General features: G+C 39.2%; 1 protein-coding gene across 4 annotated transcripts in view; it reads right to left on the reverse strand.

The window, feature by feature from the left end:
• ktn1 (kinectin 1) overlaps positions 1–15222 on the reverse strand; it is a 139763-nt gene that overhangs the window by 76253 nt on the left and 48288 nt on the right. For all 4 annotated transcript variants that reach the window (XM_060829129.1, XM_060829128.1, XM_060829127.1 and 1 more), the window contains 4 exons: positions 10501–10623; positions 8551–8694; positions 5279–5373; positions 51–195 (listed from right to left, as the gene is read on the reverse strand). In XM_060829129.1, coding sequence (XP_060685112.1) covers positions 51–195; positions 5279–5373; positions 8551–8694; positions 10501–10623 — 507 coding nt within the window. The remainder of the gene's footprint in view (positions 1–50; positions 196–5278; positions 5374–8550; positions 8695–10500; positions 10624–15222) is intronic.

The raw sequence follows: 15222 nt of genomic DNA on the forward strand, positions 1-15222 counted from the left end.
ATACTCATCCAGCAAATCTTGTTCAGGTGAAGTCAAGTCTGCTTTTATACCTTAAGCTGTTGAACAGTCTGCTCATAAGAAACCTCCAAATTCTTTTTCTGTGCCTCTTCCTGTTGAAGACGATTAGTTTTCTCCGTAAACTCATTCATTAATCTGGCATAATCCTGACGTAATTTATTCAGTTCTGTCGACTGCCTATATTGAAATTAAATCAATTAGTAGGTCAGTTGCTTTAAAGAATAGGCAATTTTTTTTTTTAAAAACAGTACTTATTCTCCTTTATGCACTTTAATCCAAGAGAACAGACATATATGCGAACATAATGAGAGATTACATAAGCAGTTTGATTTGCATTGCGAAATGCAAGTGTGAATTTTCATACTTTTGTTCAATTCACAGACAAACGTCAATATAAAACAAAAAATACAACATACAGAAGGCCAAAGAAGAACATACACCATCAGTGTCAGCAATCTAGGATTGGTAATAGCTTCACCAACCTTGTCTAAAAGGAATTTTAAAAAGGGAAACTAATTCTCTCAAACTGTGGAAGCTTCCTTCACACCATCTCCATCTGGTTAACAAGAAACAGCAACAGGCATTGTTAAGGTGGGTTTGGGAAGCATACAGGAATGCAACTTGCTCTGGGAACAAATCAGAACAAACATCTGAAGAATAGCTTCACACAGTCGCAGGTGGTATGATACATGATGGGTAGTCGTAGTGCAGGTCATTGTGGAAGCTGCACTTCAGGAGTGCATTTGCTTCACCAGAACAATTTACGTTTTGGCAAAAAAAAAGCATCCGGAGAGAGCAACTGAGTGATCACTGGACCAGTGATCAGGTTGATAGCCAATACTAAAAATGCTTATTTATAAACTAAAGCTGTAGAATGTTGGTAAAGGATTGGCAAAATTTGGGGCAACACAGTGGCTCAGTGGTTAGCACTGCTGCCTCACAGCACCAGGATCTCAGGTTCGATTCGGGTGACTTTCTGCGCGAGTTTACTCCGGTTTCCTCCCACAGTCCAAAAGATGTGCAGGTCAGGTAAATTGGCCATGCTAAATTGTCCGCAGCGTTAGGTGCATTAGTCAGAGGGAAATGGGTCTGGGTGGTTTACTCTTTGGAGGGTCAGTGTGGACTGGTTGGGCTGACAGGCCTGTTTCCACACTGCAGGGAATCTAATCTAAAATCAAAGCCAAACATATGGTCTGCTCAAAATTTTCAACATAATGGAGCATTTTGACTTAATGCAGCAAAGTATTCTGTTAGACAAAAGATACCCTTTAGTGGAATAAGTATTTAATTTCAAAAGGTATGGACAGACAGTAATTTTTTTTTTAAAAAAGCATGGTTTGTGCAATAAAAGTTTGAGAGAAAATTTTAAAACCTTACTGTAGCAATCCATAGAAAATTTTGTTTTTGATTTAAGATCTTTGAAATTAATTAATAATTGCAAACCTGCTCAAAATTGTAGCTTTGTAACATGCTTAGTACTAAAATATAGTTAATGGATAGCGTTTTAATCATGTTATCAAGAAAGTCTTTACACACAAAGTAAGGCAGGTCTTCCACCACTTGTGTAAATTTTCTGTCAATTCCGTTTACATGTATTGTCTTCATTGCTATCACAGCAGAAAACATCTCACTAAATGCGGTGCAAGGTACTAACTCAGTCATGATCTTTTCAACTAATTGTGAATACCCTAGGTATGTCACCAAAGCTGGAAAGTGTTTGTTGTTGAATCTTTATTTCAATATGACACATCTTTAAAGCAACACGCAAACTTTGAAAGATTTTAAAATCACAATGGCTTTTGAGAGTCACCAGGTAACTATTAAAAGAATGATTAGTAGTTTGCAAAACGCAGGGGGGAAAAAAAAAGGAAAATCTCTGTTCCAATAGGTACTTTTGATTTCTGCCGAGATAGATATTTGTACAAGTTAAGGCAGCTTTTGAGAGAATTCTCTCAAGGGGAATTTACAGGTCGAGTCAGTAGTTAGGAAGGCAAATGCAGTTATGGCAGTTATTTTGAGAGGATATAAAAATAAAAGCAGGTTTCAGAGGCTCTATAAAGTTCTGTTCAGGCCACATTTGGAGTATTGTGTAGTTTTGAGCCCCATATCACGGTGGCACAGTGGTTAGCACTGCTGCCTCACAGCGCCAGAGACCCGGGTTCAATTCCCGACTCAGGCGACTGACTGTGTGGAGTTTGCACGTTCTCCCCGTGTCTGCGTGGGTTTCCTCCGGGTGCTCTGGTTTCCTCCCACGGTCCAAAAATGTGCAGGTTAGGTGAATTGGCCAGGATAAATTGCCCTTAGTGTTAGGTAAGGGGTAAATGTGGGGGTATGGGTGGGTTGTGCTTCAGCGGGTCAGTGTGGACTTGTTGGGCCGAAGGGCCTGTTTCCACACTGCAAGTAATCTAATCTCAGGTAGACTGTACTGGCCCTGGAGCATGTTCAGAGGAGTTTCATAAGAATGGTCCCAGGAATGAAAAGCTGAACATCAGAAATGTTCGAGGACTCTGGGTTTATTCTTGGAGTTTAGAAGGATGAAGGGGGACCAAATTGAAACCGACAGAATACTTAATGGCCTGAACAGATTGGATGTTAAGAAGATGTTTCAATTGGTTGGAGAGAAGCACAGCCTTAGAGTAAAGGGAAGACCTTTCAGAACAGAGATAAAAGAGCAACTCCTTCAGCCAGAGAGTGGTGAACCTATGAAACTCGCTGCCAAAGGCGGCTGCGGAGGCCAGGTCATTGCATATATTTAAGACCAAGATATAGGTTCTGGATTGTCAAGGGAATCCAGGGTTACAGTGAGAAAGCAGATGGGGTTGAGAAACTTATCAGTGTTAGGTTCTTTGCCTGAGGTTACACACACTAGATGCAATTCACACACACTAGATGCAATTCACACACACTAGATGCAATTCACACACACTAGATGCAATTCACACACACTAGATGCAATTCACACACACTAGATGCAATTCACACACACTAGATGCAATTCACACACACTAGATGCAATTCACACACACTAGATGCAATTCACACACACACCAACTTCTACAAACTGTTAAAAAGCCTATTAAAGCTTGTACAAGCTAAGTCACCCCTTTGACCCTCTTCACAGTCATGCAAAGTAGAATCAAAGTGAGGCCCTGAACAAAGAAAACACATCCCCTTTCTACAGGTCAGGTCGGTCATGCTCAAGTATTCTGCCCACTGACGCAAGTCACATGCCACGTAAGACAACCCCCAGGTACAACGGTAGGATGAGATCATCCTTGGAGATAATGTAAAACGTAAATGGCATAATCCTGGGGAATTGTTATGCAGACAATTTCCTGAATCAGTAATTCCCCAAGACAACGTAGGTGTGATATATCTAGCTTCAGCGGATGGCTAGAAAGCATTTCTGAATGGAAGAGATTGAATGATAGTTTAATTTGATATTAGGAGAAGTCGCAAATGACTGCCTAAATGGAGTGGTAGTCACCTGCTTTCTTGCATGAATATAGTTTCCACTCACTTCCAGAATGTGGAGTCAGTGCAATTTAACTCTAATATTACATGAATGTCCAGAGAGATATTCCAATGTAATCTTGTAACATTTCAACCAGCCATGATTGAATGGCAGAGCAGACTCAATGGGCTGAATAGCCCAATTTGTGCTCCTACATCTTGTGGTCTCATGGTCATAATTCCACCTTACAACCAAGGACATCAGAACACAGTTCAACAGCTGAGCAACTAACTGCAAAATTTTGAGAGGAAAACAAACTACCTCTCTCCTCTAACCTGCTTCACTAAGATTTCTGAGGTGAAATTATCTCCAGGAAGGTCAACAGGAGCCTCTGCAGCTACTGCGAAATTTCTTTTGTCAAGGCATTCATTCCAATCAAACATCAAGAGACATTAAGCTTACACCAAATCAAAAACAATTACATCTATAGAGACAGTTTTGTCATCAGCTGTATCCAGCTTTGTTCATCACTGAGGTCCATAAAAATCAAACTCTATACAAGTCACAGCTGCAGTTCTTTGCTAGTTTCCTTCTACTCAGAAAAGTGCACATGGTTTTACCTGAAATACTTGAATTGTTGTATGAGGTTTCATCTTCATGTGTTATGGATATTTAACAACTTGATGTTACCAAACACTGCAAACTTCTGACCAACAAAATGATCAGTAGCAACTAGCTTTCCTTCAGAGTGAGGTCCCCAGAACACAGCAACAAGTTAAACTCATACCAGCTGCCAAGCTAGTCCAAAAGGTCCTAGTCAGCCAAAAGTGTTCTCAAAGAAAGCAATTGTTTTATCAGCGGTGCAATTTTTTTCAGTCATGGCCATGAGGTGTTAGCAAAGTATGCTATGTTCAAAGTGGTCACATGCATCCACTACCAAGACATTGTGATTCTCTTCCAATAATCTCTCATTGCACAGACAGTTCATAAATATCTGAAATATTCTTTAATAAATATGGTGACTGTTTAGTGAGGATACAATCATGCAAGTGCTGGGCAGTTTCTGCCAGCCTTGGTTAAACCACTTAATAATATACTGTGACTGCATTTACTTCATGGATTTCTTGGAAACTCTATAGAACCTGGTCTAAAAATTGAGAATTCTGTCTTCAGCTAACGTAAAGAGTATTTACCAGTTAGTACTTCAATCTTCAAAGTGTAGAAAAATTACTAAGTAATCTACATCAGCAGCATTTCAAATCAATGTTTCCCATAAGAAGATTGCTATTTTAGTCATCCAAGAGGAGAGGAGGAGTAAATTTTTTAAAGACAAAAAAAAAATCAGCCTAATGCACTCTTGCTAAGTTTGTGATCTCGTCCCAACGCAATTATGCTGTACAGTCTATCTTAACCTCAGAATGGGCCATACAGAAAGAAAGAGAGACGCAAACAAACAGATTGACTTAGACTAGAAGTGCCCAATCGTTTCCTTTAATTGTCTTTGCACAAGGCAATGACCTAGCTGTACACATCCAAATAATAAAAAAAAAAATACTGCTCCTTGAATTATCTCGGAACCAAAAAGTCAACCTAAGTGTGCTCTTACTTTACCTACACAGGGGTCTGTTTTTCTCAGGACAAGCAACTAGTTAAATGGACTATCCTTGTGAAACAAAACAGTTTAAGCAAGGAGCCAACTGCTGACTCCAGATCAGTTCTTAATCATTGTGAATGAATCATTAATAATAAAAACAAAATTACTAATTTGCACTTAATATTTTAGCTCTTGGGTTCAGGGCAACTCACTTGCTCTCCATTTGGGTGGGGGCCTTGCTCACAGCATCTCTCAGGATCCTGTTCTCTTGTTTCAATGCTTCAGTTTGATCTTGCAGCTGGCGAAACTGAAGGAAATATTTTTCATTAACTGAATTATAGTTTATGCTTAGTTCATTTTTTAGTCATTTACAGTAGAAATTTAGTTCTGTTAAATTAGTAATTATATAATTTAGTAGACTTCTGAACCAACCTGTTACCTAGTAACAAATTTAGCTTCGGTTCAAGCAGAATCCTTCTTAATTAAGAAGTTTTGGATCAAAACAGGAACCAAAACAAACTTTGGCTGAACTCCAGGGATGAGACAAGATGAGACATCAAGACAGCATCAAGTGTAACATCAAGATGCCCAAAGGCAATTGGGGAAAACTCCCTGCTCATTAAAGTCAACACCAAGCACAAAGGAAAACTGCTATGATTATTGGAGGAGAGTTATTGCTGACCCAGAGCATCAATTTAAGAATTCCCCAGGGCAGTATACAAGGACTAACATCTTATCTGCTTCAATGACCTGCCCTCCTTCATGAGGCAAGAGTAAAAGGGATGGTCATTATGAAGGATTAATTTCATTCACACTCTGCAGATACTGAAACATAGCCTGTTTCCATATGCAGCAAGTCAGAGACAGCAAATCAGACCCGGACTAAGAAATAGTCATAGTCAGAACATACAAATCATTGCCAACAAGAGAATCTAACCATCTTATCTTGAATACAAGTTTACTATTATTACTGAATCCCCCGCCAATATCCCAACAGGTTACCACTGACCAGAAACCTAAGTGGATCAGCTAGAAGGCAGGTCAGTGTTTTAAAATATTTCCAAAATTTAAATCACTCTGAACTCTCAAATGTGCTCAACATCCATGTGCTCAACATGGCAGGAGTATGATGGAATACATTATTTCACTTGCTTGGACGGTTGGAGTTTCAAAAACCATTTGGGACAAAGCAGCCAGCTTGATTGGCACCTCATTCACCAACTTAAAGATTGATTTCACCCACCACCCCAGAATGTGTGCCACCTAGAAACCTTCTCTGAAGAACTTCTCAAAGCACCTTTGACAGCCCCTTCCAAACCAATAACCTTCATCATCTAGAAAACAAAAAGTACCACCCTGCAGATTCTCCATTGGCACATTAGATGGACTTGCAACTGTAATAGCTTTTCCTTCACCGTTGCTAAGTCAAAGTTCTAAAGCATTCTTCCCATAGCACTGCTACACCTGCATCACATGGACCGCTGTACTTCAAAAGTTTAAAAAAAAACACATAACACTAGGTTATAGTCTAACAGGTTTATTTGGAAGTACTAGCTTTCACAGCACTACTCTCATCAGGCGTATAACCTGCTATTGTGTGATTTTTAACTTTGTCCACTCCAGTCCAACACTGGCACCTCCACATCATGGCTGCACTTCAAGGTAGCAAGTAGTCATCATCACCTTGGATACGAATTAGAGACTGGCAATAATGCTGACCTTGCCAGTGATACACACATCCCATGACATTTTTAAAAGTGCACTCTCCAAGAGAAGAATTGATCTGCAGAAAAACACCGCAACCATTAAAATGGTTTTTCCATATTAAAAGATGACAGATTATAGAAATATTATTCCTGTTAGTCTCAAAAACATGCATCTTAAGATATTCATTGCACCAGAATAGTAAAGATTTTATTAATAAAAAGCCAGCCTTAGTGTCAAAAGATGCTAAGCATTTAGTGTTGAAAAGTAATTTTACTCTCCATTAATTGGTATTATGTCTATTAACAGACGTATTCAAATAATTTCAGACCACTGGCTAAATTATGGAAAAATGGCAACCTTCACAAGGCAGAAGAAACTAAACATTTACTATGCCAGATGAAAAAATATCTTGAGGGGCTGCAAGTGCAAAGGGTTAGCACTCTTCCTTCACCGTTAAGAAAACAAATCTTAAACCAAACCACAAATGAAAAAAAATCTTGCATATACATTTCAAGCAGCAAAAGGTTGCTACAGATGTGTAGAAGTAAAGCCAGCTAGGAAAAAGCATCAATTCCCAAAGTTTACTGCCAACACCAAAATCAATACTTTAATTTAACACAAAATTAAAGGCAAACTCATTTGTTGGCAACTGCCTGTAGGGATTAAATATATCAGTCACTGCGAAGTAGCTTTTTTTAAAAAAAAAATCAAATTTTCCAAGTTATCCCCTCATGAGACAGGGACTGAATTTCTATTAATATAAATAACCATTGTATTGCATAATAACAGTCTGAAGGTTACAAAGTTAAACAGTTTAAAATTAGTTAGCAAAGGAATTCTACTTCTACAAACTACACATTAAAACATACACAAGCTCATTGCCAAACCATGAGAGTTTGAATTCCCTTTGGCATCACATGGTAATCGTCTAGCAGAGCACAGTTCTCAGCTGAAGAGAGCTAATTCTCACATTCAATATATTTCCTATGACTAAAACTGCACAAGCAGTTGCTCAATCTTGCAAATTAAGATAATATTCACACTTCCAAACAAAGCAGAAGTGAAATTTCAAAAACATAAAAATAAGTCTTACAAAAATCAAACTTTAGATACACAGGCATAAAGAAAGGATTGGTATCTTCATGTTTCCCCAACAATGTTCTTTGCAAATAAATTTTAAAAATCCAAAATAACGATGGTAAATTGTGTACTTTTTACCCAGGAAACCACCATCTTCATTAAAAGGTCAACATAAACGTGGAAGTAACAAAATTTAATCAATTTTAATAATGAATTATACCGTAACTTGGAATGAGATTGCTTGCTTTTGCTGTCCCCCAAAAAAAAATGATCCAGGGGAAAGCAGCATTGTGGCTCAGTGGTTAGCACTACTGCCTCACAGCGCCAGGGACCCAGGTTTGATTCCAGCCTTGGGCAACAGTCTGTGTGGAGTTTGCACATTCTCCCAGAGTCTGCGTGGGTTTCCTCCGGGCAATCTGGTTTCCTTTTACAGTCCAAATATGTGCAGGCCAGGTGAATTGGCCAAAGCTAATTTGCCCATAACGTAAGGTGCATTAGTCAGAGGGAAATGGGTCTGGGTGGGTCAGCTTCGGAGGGTTGATGTGGTGTGGATTTATCGGGCCAATAAGCCACATCTAATTTCTAAATAGCAAGTAACTCAAGTCATTTGTTTTTCAAAAACAAAGTATAATGGAAACAGAATTCATTTTGCAAGGTTAATCTGTTACAGATGAGAAAGAAGATTTTTTGGACTTACCTGCATCTGGGTTTCATTCATATGATCCTGGTAGCTAACTTGCAGCTTGTTTTGCAATGCTGCTAGTTCTTTTTCAAGGGCAGTGCGTTGTTCTCTTAGTTTGGTCTCAACTACATTGGCTTTCTGCTTTTCAGTCACTAATTCCTAATAAAATTTAGGAAATTATGACAGACAACATTAAAAAGTATAATTAAATCAAGTCAAAACTGCAGTCAAATCAACCCTCATTTTCTCAGACAGGTGATCAAAACAAGAATGAAGCAATGCTTGAAGATAGCCTTTCCGTTCAAATTTTATCTGCCACTTGCAAAAGGCCCTCCTCGAACTATTCCACAGGTCTAAGTGCATAAGCACACAATCTTTTGAAATGCTGCCAAAATAAATGTTCAAAACACAAATAGCCTTTAAACTATGCTAAAAAGAGGAAAAGCTAGACATCCACAATTACAGAGAGAAACTGGATCAATGGAATATACTGATCTACTTTCACTAGTCTGCTGGAGCTGCTCAATTCTCAGACAATGCGGAGCATTGTTGTGAGATTCTTCTTAAAATCCCAAATTGGCCCAAGGTTGTATGTCTCCCAGAAACATTGCAATTATGTAAAAGGAGGCAGCCATGACAGTTCCCTCTTCCATTCAGCTCAAACCATCTGCATGGTCTCCTCAGCCAAGTCCCTGGTGTGTAATTTATGGTAACTTTGACATTGGAAATAGCTGGCAAATGCATTCAACAGCTTTCATCATTTTACACCTGTTGTAACAGTTTGATAACTGTTCCATCCAGGAGTTCTTTACTGTATAATTTAGAATATGAGTGTACAGATGAGGAGCACTAACTAGGCATTCACTTGAACTCTGAACAGATTCAGACTGTGGTTGTTCAGTTCAGATGTGTGCTTGCAATATACAACTTTAAATGCATATTCAAGAATTTAGAAACTGGTGTTAGTTAGTTCTATCCTTCAACTGGCTTTCTAAAATATGATTAACATTCACTAAGTATTTTGTGTTTATGATTTAATTATTTATAAGAATTGCATGTCCTGGGGTGAGTAGGAGGAGTTGAAATGGTCAGTCGCACAGCAGTGGGGTTGTTTGGTGAGAGTGTCCCAGAGATGTTCTCTGAAAACACTCCGAGTTGGCGTCCTGTCTCCCCAATCGAGAGCAACAGACACACTACTTGAGGTGGGTGGACAGGCAGGAAAATCTCTGCCAATGTGAAAAGATCCTTTGGGGCATGAGATAGAGGGGAGAGAAGTGGCGTGGGTGCAGGTTTTACATGTCCTGTGGCAACAAGGGAAGCTACCAGGGGTGGAGGATGGCGGACTCCCTAAAAAAAAAGTGTCATGGAGGAAATGGCATCTAAGGACCGCAGATCAATAGGTGTGGAAGGGAAATACAATCCGACCCTACCACCACAGATGTATGTGGCAGAAATAACGGAGGATAAATGCGCTGCACCCAGGGGTTAGTGGGATGGAAGAAGAGGACCACTTTTTATTTTTGGGGAGGGGGATTTAACCTTATTGTGGTTAGAGGGGTAGGGTTCAAGGGCAGAGGTACGGGAATGAAGGGGATGCTCTGGTGGGCATCATCGACCACAGGGGAGGGCAAATTGTGATCCTTGAAATAGGAGGCCATCTGGAATGTCCAGGAGTGGAATTGCTCCTCCTGGGAGCAGATACAGTAGAGGCAGAGGAATTGGGAGTCAAAGATGACATTTTTTGTGGGGGAAGAGACATTGTGTAGTCACTGACCTCTTAGCCCCCAACTGCATCTACCTATTACCTTCCTCCCATCCCTTTATGTATCTCTCAGCCCTCTTGTCCCTCCACCTTTCTAAAAAAGGGCTTATGCCAGAAATGTTGACTCTCCTGCAGCCTGATCTGCTGTGCTTTTCCAGCACCACACTGACTCTATAATAGTTAGATTTGATGAAGTATATTACCTGATTCAACTGTTTGCATTTATCATTTGAAAGATTAACTTCATCTTGTAAAGCTTGAAGCAACTTCTCTTGCTCCTGCAACTGTTGTTGTAACCCATGAACTGAATCACATTTTACTCCAGGCTGGAAGAGATCAAAAAAAAATTTCAGTCCTCTTCGAGGAATGCAACATCTCCCATACCATAATGCACAAAATAGACAGTGATTTGGTAGTGAAACTAGGCTGGGTAAATCAAATGAGCTAATCAAAAACAGATGAAAAGTGGATTTCATCGCTCTAAACATAATACCAGAAGTACTGGACAAACTCAGCAGGTCTGGTATCCCTGGAAATAAAAGCAGAGTCCAGTATGATTTCTTTGCAGCAGTAAATGCTGAGATCAGGCAGTATCAGGGGAGCTAGGTTAATGCTTCACCTAGCTCGTGTGGCCTTGCAAGGAGCTTTGTTTCTCATTCCAGAGATGCTGAGCACTTAGAGTCACAGATATACAGCAGACAAACAGAACCTTCAGTCCAACTCACCCATTCCATCCAGACATCCTAAGTAAATCTAGTTTAAAATAAAAATCACACACCAGGTTATAGTCCAACAGGTTTAATTGGAAGCACACTAGCTTTCGGAGCAACGCTCCTTCATCAGGTGATTGTGGAGGGCTCGATCATAACACAGAATTTATAGCAAACATTTGCAGTGTGATGTAACTGAAATTATACATTGAAAAATTGATTGTCTGTTAAGCCTTTCATCTGTTAGAATACAGTGATAGTTTCACTTTCATGTGTAAATCACATGAAGGTGTTAGCCCTAATATATTTATGTCGAACTCTGAGCTCAAAAACTGCATGTAAACACTGTTCTCTCACTTATTAGATGAGAATCAATCTAAACATCAGGTCATAGACAGACACAGGGGGCTAACACCTTCAACATATTGTCTAGCTATCACCACTGTTAGCAGCTAACCCGAGAATGCAACTTTAAAAAGAAGAGTTTTGTGATTTACACATGAAAGAAGTGAAACTATCACTGTATTCTAACAGATGAAAGGCTTAACAATCAATTTTCAATGTATAATTCCAGTTACGCTGCAAATTTTTGCTATAAATTCTGTGTTACGATCGAGCCCTCCACAATCACCTGATGAAGGAGCATCACTCTGAACCTGGTGTTGTGTGATTTTTAACTGTGTACACCCCAGTCCAACACTGGCATCTCCAAATCATAAGCAAATCTAGTCCTATTTGGCATATATCCCCATCCAGATGCCTTCTAAATATTGTAGTTCTACCAGCCTCCACCACTTTGTCTGGCAGCTCATTCCATAACCATATCATCCTGAGTGTGAAAAAGTTGCCACTTGGTCCCTTTTAAATCTTTCCCCTCTCACCCTAAACTTATGTCCTCTAGTTTTGGACTTGCCTAATCCAGGTAAAAGGCCTTGTCTATTCACTTTATTCATGCCCTCACAATTTTATGAAAGCTTTTTTAAAAAAAAGGTCAACCTCTGACACCAGGGAAAATTGCCCCAGTCTATTCAGCTGATCCCTACAGCTCAAACCCTTCAACCTTGGTAACACCCTTTTGAATATCTTTTCTGAACTCTTTCAACTTTCACAACATCCTTTCTATAGCAGGGACTGAGTGCAGTTTTCCAAAAGTGGCCTAAACAATGGGGTATTAAGCTGCATCATGACCAGCTAGCTCCTGTACTCAATACTCAGACAAATAAAGGCAAGCATACCAAATGCCTTCTTCACTATCCTATCTACCCGAATCTCTACTTTCAAGGGATTATGAACCTGCACCCCAAGGTCTCTTTATTCAGCAACACTACCTAGGACTTCACCATCAAGTCCTGCCAAGATTTGCCTTTCCAAAATGCAGCACCTCACATTTATCCAAATTCAACTACATGTGCCACTCTTCAGCCCATTGGCCCATCTGATCAAGACCCTATTGTTGGGAGGTAACCACCTTCGCTGTCCACTCAACCTCCAGTTTTGGTGTCATCTGCAAACTTACTAACCATACCCATATGTTCACATCTAAATCATTTATATAAATGACAAAAGAAAGTGAACCCAAAATTGATCTTTGTGGCACACTGCTGGTCACAGGACTCCAGTCTTTTCCACCCTGTATTCTACCTTTGATCCAGTTCTGTACCCAAATAAGTGGTTTTGATTTTGAGTAATTTGATTTGATTTCAAATTTTGACCATCCATAGAACATTGCTTTCATAACATTTTTTAAACATACCACTAAACCAAAGAATGAATCCAAGAATGTCAGAAAAAAAATTGTAAACCTGAGAATTGGGAGCAAAATTACAAGCCAAAGGTTAACCAAGAAATTGATTAGGAAAAGAAAAATGTGAATGCAATCAAGAAAGAAAAGCAAAGCAGTCTGTAAAAGCTTCTTAATGTGATAAGTAAATAGGACAAACTAGAGCAAATGTGTAGACATTACAGGTGCAAATCAGAGAATTCATAGTGGAGAACTGGTGGTGAACTCAAACTATTATTTTGTGCAAGTGTTCAGAGGGAAAATAAAGAAAATTTCCCAGAAATGCCAGGCAATCAAAAAGGGACCTAGGGATGGAAAAAGCACAACAGGTCAAGCAGCAGAGGATCCTCTGATGCTGACTGACCTGCTGTGCTTTTTTTCAGCTCCATTCTGGACTCTTCAGCAGCAACAGTTCTGTATCTCCAACCAAGGGACTTGGGAAACAAAAGAAATTAGCATCAGTAAAACAAAATATATACTTGAAAAATTAAACTTGTTTGAACACTGATAAATCCCTTGGACCAAATGAACTACATCCCAATATGGCAAAGAAGGGCAGCTACAAAGATAGTGGATGCCTTGATGGCTCTCTTAAAATTCAATGTGCCTGGAAAGATCTCTCCAGACTCTAAAGTAGCAAATGTAACCCCACTTTTACAGAGATAGAGGGAGAATGGAAAACTACAGATCTTTTGAGGTTAGTAGCAGTGATCATGTTAGAACTGGTTATTTTTTAAATATCCAGTTGTTATCACATGGTTAGACAGAGTCAACATGGATTTATGAAAGGGAAGTCATGTTTGTCAAACATGTCACTATTTTTCAGAATGTAACTTGCAGCAAATGTAAATGGGTGGATGTAGGCAAGATATTTCCCTTGGCTGGTGTGGATATCTCAGGATTAATGATGAGCCATTTAAAACGGAGTTGAGAGGAATTTCTTCACTAGTGAATTGTTGGAATTGTTGCACAGTAGCAGATGAGCCATGACCTAATTAACTGACATAGCAGGCTCAACAGGCTGAATGGCAGATTCCTGTTTCCATGCCATCTTGCTTACTGTATTTGGCTTGTCCAAATTTTTCATTTCTAATGTGCAAGTACAAGTCTAGGCTTTAAATGTGCAAAAGTGCTTCCACTTCAAGTATTAGTTTCAACAAGAATTGAAACCAGACTAAAATGGTTAAAATACTTCATCTATGAACAATCTAAAGCAAGAATTGCAGAATTGAAATTTTAACTTTAGTTTTATGACAACTTCCTTTAAAAGCAACCAACCCCTTAAGACTTCATTTACAGCCAAAATATTTTTAAAAAGTGTTTTAAGTGTACTTAACTTTTAGAAAGGTCAAACACAATACCAATGTTCAACATTGATCACAACCTTAAGTAGAACTTGGCAGAAAGAACAGTGCAAAGTGATGAGACGAAATCTAAATGGACTTGAAGAGAAATTTGTATAGAATACATTAAAGAGATTTAGGAACCAAGAAAATAGATTAGTTTTAAAATTTTACACTCCTCTATTAAGAATATTGAAATAGTAGATACACAAATTAAATTTTCAGGCATATTATTGGGACTACGCGAAAGATACATCAAGTAAGAGATTTACAGAACTTGAAAGGCTCAATGTAAACAAGTTCAACACCCATGTCACACATGCAACTTTTTAATGCTTTTGTAATAGCAGACAAACAAGTTAAACCAGATTCTGGACTAGTGGTGCTGGAAGAGCACAGCAGTTCAGGCAGCATCCAAGGAGCAGCAAAATCGATGTTTCAGGCAAAAGCCCTTCATCAGGAATAAAGGCAGAAAGCCGAAAGCGTGGAGAGGTAAGCTAGAGGGGGGTAGGGGTGGGGAGAAAGTAGCATAGAGTACAATAGGGGAGGGGATGAAGGTGATAGGTCAGGGAGGACAGGGTGGAATGGAAACCAGCTCTGTAACTGCACCTTCTGTGAAGGAGAGAGTGTACAAGCCATTGTTACACAGATGTATAATCAAAGTGCTATCCAAATACTAAATTAATACTTACAGAAAAAAGAATAAAAACAGAAAAGTCAGACACTTAAATTTTTAGAAATAACTGCCAACACTTTGATCATAAAATGGACTTTTCTAAAAGAGGGGCTCACTTCAAATAAGGAACAAAATGAAAGGAAGTAATCCAGACTCATTCAAAATAGACTGGGTGGCATTGATGGACAGATGGCACAAAGACACAGGAAACAGAAGCTAGGAGTACTTCATTTAGTCAGAGTTATACAGCATGGAAACAGACGTTTAGAACAAACTTGTCCATGCCAACCAAGTTTCCAAATGAAACTTGCCAGTCCCACTTGCCTGCATGTGGCCCATATCCCATTGAGCCTTTACAATTCATTTACCTAACCAAATGGCTTTTAAAATGTTATAAGTGTACCTGCATCTCCCAC

Source organism: Hemiscyllium ocellatum, chromosome 8 (genome assembly GCF_020745735.1).
Source record: "Hemiscyllium ocellatum isolate sHemOce1 chromosome 8, sHemOce1.pat.X.cur, whole genome shotgun sequence".
Classification (NCBI taxonomy): domain Eukaryota; kingdom Metazoa; phylum Chordata; class Chondrichthyes; order Orectolobiformes; family Hemiscylliidae; genus Hemiscyllium; species Hemiscyllium ocellatum.